Genomic DNA, 6,589 nt, shown 5'->3' on the forward strand with positions numbered 1-6,589 from the left:
TATAAATAATGCACAGGGTTTAGTTTGCTTCCGCACTCTATTTTCCTAAAAGTGAGATATATATATATATTTAGCAAAGAGAGATGGCTCCTGGGTTTTTTTCACGTTGCAAAGTCGTCGTCTTCTTCATTGCTCTTGCTCTAATATGCATGAATTCCATGGTTGTTTCAGGTATCTCTTCTAAACTTTCACATACAATTTCATGAAGCAGCTTGACTTGAATTTGTGTTGCGTGAAAACCTCTTTGACCAAATAATTGTCCATGGACTTTCCTTTGAAAAATAATGTTGCGTGCCGTGCAGAAGCGTGCTCGCAAACCAAACGAGTCGGCAAGCGCGATAAGAGAAGAGAACCAAACCAAATACGAGTACAATTCACCAAAATAACGGCACAAACCAATCACAAACACAGAGAATTTACGTGGTTCGGCAATTGCCTACGGCCACAGGAGAGGATGATGAGATTTTACTATATGGAGAACAATCTATTCCTTTATACAAATAGAAGGATCAGAGATTCACTGTTCATGCTACAATAAATACTACAGTAGCATTTACTGTAACATTATTACTGTAGCTAATAAATAATTTAAAATGTTACTGTAGCACACATGCATACTGTAACATTTAAAAGGTACTGTAGTAGAGAGAGATACTGTAGCACCCCCAAAAATTCGAACCATGCCTATTAAAAACGGGATTACTGTAGCAAAAAAAAAAAAAAAAAAAAAAAAAAAAAAAAAAAAAAAAAAAAAAAAAAAAAAAAAAAGGTTGCTTTGCACGGACCGCAAACTAGTTACAATAGGTTACAACTCACACAAGCTCTTAAATATAACCCTAATCAAAGCTCTCAACTCCCTCACAATATCTCCCTCTCAATATGCTCAAAACAACCAATTTTCTCTCTTCTAAACTGTTCTATATATATAGAAATCCTAATACCAAAAACATAGTAGGAATTCTAAAACCAAAATCAAAACATATTAGGAATCCTAATAATTTGTTACCAAAACAGATTAGTAATCCCAATAATCTGTTACCAAAACAGATTAGGAATCCCAATAACCTATTACCAAAAGAGATTAAGAATCTGCTATCCAACAATTCTCCACATCGGCGAAGTGTTTTCAAAACTGAGCCGACACCAACACGAGCACCAAAACAGATTAGGAATCCTAATAACCTGCTGTCCAACAAATAATTTTTTCGAAAATAATTATTCTCAATATCATTATTGTCGCGTGATGGCATGAACCCTTTATTCATGATAACGTCGACTATCTTTGTTTGTTTGTTTTTGGATAATGAGATACTTTGTGAAGAAAATTAATTTTTATTTGATTAAGAACGCTTAGACACTCATTGTTTTTATCTTTAAATATTTTGTTAGACTTTATTAGTATGAAAAACAGAAGATCGATAAATTATTCTCAACAAAGAAATAAAATCGGATAATAGGATGCGTAAAATACTAATGAGGTGAAAATGGGTTGGATGAAATTTGCAGGAGGGAGGTCAGTGATAATGGAGACAGGGAGATGGATGGAGGAGGAAGCAAGGGTCGACTACGTTGATCCTAACCCAAGCCCCGGTCATAACAACAACTCACCCCCTCCTTCACTCTAGACTCCATGATGATTGTTATGTGCTATGAACTCTCAAATGCAGAGATCATCTTATTTAGACTCCAAATAAAAAGCTCCCACTTTATTTACTATATATGTGCTAATATGTTTTCTTTGATACTTTATGTGCTTTTTTTGCTGATGCCATTAAGCTTATACATGGAAATGATGATTATGATGAGGGAACAACATAATTCTCATTATCTCTCCCTATGAAATAAGGTAAACAATTTCATCCATTGCAATAGTGAACTCATGAAGATTTTACATTGGGTAATTTTCTATACCGAATGGCCGAAAAAGATTGTTCAAAAGACTCGGATAGTTCTCAAGAATCCTCTCATCATATTGCCTCTGAGTAGTACCAATAAGATCGGCTATCGATCAGCTAGAGAACTTACTCTTCTGGATTGATAATAGACCGAACCTGCAGAAGGGTAACATAATATTCCATAAGGGCGAAAAATGAGGTATATAAAGCTTTCAATTTACGATTAAAAAAAGAGTGTCTTTTAAGACCGTGTTTTCTCTGAAAATAAAGAGGTGCAATCAGATACCAAGAAAATAATACCTTATCTGTAAATTGGAGAAATGTCTGATCTCCCATGGCTTTATCCAGTTCCTGAAGAAGAGTAATGCTTTAACTCGGTGTACATGGAATAAATGAGAGTGCAAAATAAAAATCTTTCTGTAAAAAAATTATCACGAAACTGGTACTAGTGAATTATTACATTTTCTGGGTCTCGGGAGCTGTCCACTTTCTGTATCATTTTCTGTAGGTTGACATCTGCTAAGAAACTTCTGATCTCACTTGACTTCACTGTTTGCAGGAAAAACATTAAAACACTATTAATACTATTCACTTGAGTCTAAGACAAAAGAGATTAAAGATAAATGCCATTTGCAAAAACAATGAGGAAGAGTTTTTTTCTTTACAACAGGATTAAGGAATGCAAAGTTGTTAATATAGTACAACAAAAAGGCGGTCGAGAGAAATCAGTATCGACTGTTCAATTGAAATCAATATGAATCATCAAGTCGAGATAGAAACTAAACAGGTTTTGGAAAGAATTTTATCTCCTAAAAGGGTTTTGATAAATCATCAGATAGTTCAAAGTGTGCCAACATTGAGATGTTTTAATTTCCTTTTGAAATCGGCTATAAATTATGGATATAGCAACAAAACAGGAAGTGAAAACTACAATCATTATACTCTGTTGACAGTAATCAACATGACGCAAATATGTATATTTACATATAACAGTGGAGTAAGTACCTATGGATTCTAGTTGTTCTTTGCTGAGAACACAACTTGGATCGTCTATTTCCTGCAACCTTTCTGCACAAACTATAAGTACTGTGAAAGTTAGATAACAGAAAGTTGCCGATATCATATGCAGAATACATTAAACTCTTCCATAAGCATATAATATGTAAGATAAGTTGTAAATGAATTTTTACCATCAGTTATATCTTTTAAGGTGTCAGAGTGCTTAGGTGGTTCTTCTGAAGGAGGCACAGGCTTTTCACAAGGGATATCTGCATCAACAAGTGAAGAAATATTCAAGCATGGAAGAATATGGAAAATGAATTTTATTGGAATACATTAAGAGATATTTATTGCACTGAATTTGGAGTAGTAGAATGGAAGAATTCCACTATAACAAGTGATATATGAACATGTTTTAAAAAGTTATAGTTCTAGTAACCTATCAATCTTTTCATCAGTTCGAAATTTATTTCACTCTTGAAGGAATATATGTTTGTGCATAAAAATGTTCCAGCGTCACGTTGCACGAATACCTATAAAGGGATGTATAGAATCATAGTTATGCTAAAGGTTATATTCCTTACAAGAACAGCAAAAATCATATGGTTATGTTGGTCTTAAAAAGTTACTTGCTAAAGAAAGCATTATTATCAACCAAATGCAACTAGCAATTATATGCTCGTGATAGGCAAACTAAGCAGGAGGATTCAGCTTAACATTTACCTCATCTATGCGAAAAAACCGTATGCTCGTGATAGGCAAACTAAGCAGGAGGATTCAGCTTAACATTTACCTCATCTATGCGAAAAAACCGTTTTCATAGTTTTACTTAGTCCACAATGATCCCTTACATATACCAAGTTAATAGTAAGTGATGCACTAGTAAACTAAAGTTCATATCCTAAAAGCACCAGGACTACAAATTAATGAGTTAGGGATCAATAAGTTCATTGTTCGTATATATCGAAAATATGAAAAACCTTAAATCATAATCGTTGATGCACCAAGAACTTCAATAACCTGATCACAAATCGAAACCAAAGACATAACAATAGCATGATTTGCTTGATGGGTACCTTTGTGCTTCTTAAAGCACACCATGGAACAACTGCACATTGGAGGACGAAAACAAACAAACAAACATGAAACTGTATTATTAAAAATGACAAAAAAAACCCTTCAAATTAAATCAAAATGTTGTGAATTAGCATTATTCATTCAATAAAAAAAATCAAGAAATGCGTTGAGTGGGAATGCTTACTAAGGGATAAAGCAAGTGGGGCACTTGTATTTGGATTGTTCCCCTTTGCATACTTCACAATTTTTTGAGCCCATTATCAACCAAATAGATAAAACCTGGCGCACAAAATTTAAAGGATCAAATTTAGGGCAAAAGAGAGAAAAACTGATGATAAAGACTAAACTTTATTCAAGGACTCATATAAAACCCTGGTTTAATAACCTCAAACCTTGATGAAATCGGGATCAAAGAAAAGCTGATGAGAATGAAGCCGAGGGTTTTTGCCTCGAATCCTCTCGGTTGGGATCAAAGAAAAGTTCAGAAGGAAGCCGAGGGTTTTTGTCTCGAATCCTGCTATGTCAGAGAGAGAGAGAGAGAGAGAGAGAGCTCGGTTGCTCAAAGCATTGAAACTGGGCCAATACCCAAAAAGCTCAAGGCCCAATAAAGACAAATATAACTAAAGGGTAATACACTAACAAAAAATTTTCCACTAGTTAAATAATTAGGAAAAATATGTCAGGCCTCCAAAAGCTGAAAAATCATGTGACGAGTCCTCTTGTATTTTTCCCCGTGTGTTAAGCCCCCAAAAACAGCCTTTAATATTTATAGGCCCCTCCACGTCAGTTGTATACAAAAGAGGAATTGTATTTTATGAAAAATCCAAGTTTGACCTTCTCCTTCGTCCTCAGACGGTACGTTACCACTCTTCGTCACTTCCCATTAAATACAAATTGCTATAAGAAATGGAGGGAAATTTCCCTCATTTCCCCCTCTATCATGAGCAATAAATATTTAGTTCTCCATTACTCTTCCTCAAACGAAAATTCTCTCCATTACTCTCTCAATATTACTCCTCTTTGTCCTAAGTTCGATCCATTACTCTTCCCTCCATTTCATAATGGCTGAAAAGGACATCACCTGCATCATAGCTTCGGGGGATAGAGCAGTATTCATGAAGATTAACACTTCAACCACCATTCTTGATCTAAAATTTGTTGTGTTAGATATGTTAGATCTTCCATATGAATCATTAAGTTTGTCATTCAAAGATGAAACGAATGGAAGCTTCAAATTTCCTATTGAGAACGAGGGGAATTTGTCGTCTATGGTGGAGCATTGCCATAACAGAGGATTAAAGGAGGTTCATATGCAAGCTTTCAAGGAAAAAGATGATTCTTCTAAAGTTCATAGTGCCGTTCAAGTTCGACAAGACATGTAGGGGGCAAGGATTTATTTGATGCTAAGACCAATATTCATGTAATATCAGTTAATGTTAGTTCATTAGATTATAGTTCGGATTTGGGTGTATGTTATCTCTAATCGATTTCATGACAGTTCTATAAGCTGTGAATTCTAGTTACATCTGTATTCGTATAAAGGAGGTTCATGCTAGTTCTTGTTCTACGTGAATGTATTAAAAATGTCGGTTCTAATAGATTTATTGTTAACTATAATCTATTAGTTGTTAGTTCCAATAGACTTATTGTTAGTTCTAATCGATTTGCTATGAGATCAAAGTACAAACTGTGTTAGGTCCAACATGTTAGTTCTAACTGACTTCATGTTCGGTCTAACCGTTTTCATGTTAGTTTTAAATGAAATCTTGTTAGTTTAATTGGATTCCACGACAGTTATAACAAAAGCAGTTGATGTTTTTTGTCTTTTCCTTATTTGTGTTATTTGTTGATGTTTCTATTGTATAGTTTACGATCATTTGTTCATGTTCTTTATATTTGCAGTGCTTCCAGCAGTATGAACTCAAAAAGTATAGAGGGTGACTTGTCGTTGTCGACACCCACATGTGTTTCAGATATGATTCCCAATAATAATCCTTCTGAAGATAATGTTCTGATGATTGATGACATGATTAGCAGATCAGAGAGGATTTATGCTTGGTGGTACGCTGCTTTAACTAGTGAGGGACAATGATTTGAGAGTGCGAAGGAATTAAGATTGGCTTTACTATACTATTCCATGGCCAAAAAATTCAAGTACTTGTTTTGAGAGTGCGAAGGAATTAAGATTGGCTTTACTATACTATTCCATGGCCAAAAAATTCAAGTACTTGTTTGCTAAGAATGAACCGAAGCGTATTCGCTTTACTATACTATTCCATGGCCAAAAAATTCAAGTACTTGTTTGCTAAGAATGAACCGAAGCGTATTTGAGTATTTTGTCGGTTCAAGGAAGCCCAAAATTGCCCGTGGATGTTATTTGCCTCTCCAACACAAAACGAGAATAGACTTGAAATCAAAACATTCATGGACAACCACACTTGTGGGAATCATGGCAATAATGCAGGTCAATCTAGAGTGTCACTGTTGGCCTTCTTGTTTTGATGATGTTTAACAAACAATTTACCACTAATGTTGTTTGTCTAGTATTTGTGTTTTCTTATTTATTGTAGACAAACAACGTTGTTGGAGGATGGATGGAATAGAGCTTCAACGATGAT

General features: G+C 34.7%; 1 protein-coding gene across 1 annotated transcript; it reads right to left on the reverse strand.

The window, feature by feature from the left end:
- Positions 1,772 to 4,538, reverse strand: LOC109820038 (zinc finger HIT domain-containing protein 3-like). The gene is made up of 8 exons (XM_020386092.1): positions 4,364 to 4,538; positions 4,156 to 4,250; positions 3,971 to 4,002; positions 3,086 to 3,163; positions 2,901 to 2,963; positions 2,356 to 2,444; positions 2,196 to 2,246; positions 1,772 to 2,051 (listed from the first exon to the last, which is right to left on the reverse strand). Exons 2-8 carry the CDS (start codon positions 4,227 to 4,229, stop codon positions 2,022 to 2,024), a joined length of 417 nt encoding a protein of 138 aa, XP_020241681.1. The 5' UTR covers positions 4,230 to 4,250; positions 4,364 to 4,538; the 3' UTR covers positions 1,772 to 2,021.

This window comes from Asparagus officinalis, chromosome 8, assembly GCF_001876935.1.
Source record: "Asparagus officinalis chromosome 8, Aspof.V1, whole genome shotgun sequence".
Classification (NCBI taxonomy): Eukaryota; Viridiplantae; Streptophyta; class Magnoliopsida; order Asparagales; family Asparagaceae; genus Asparagus; species Asparagus officinalis.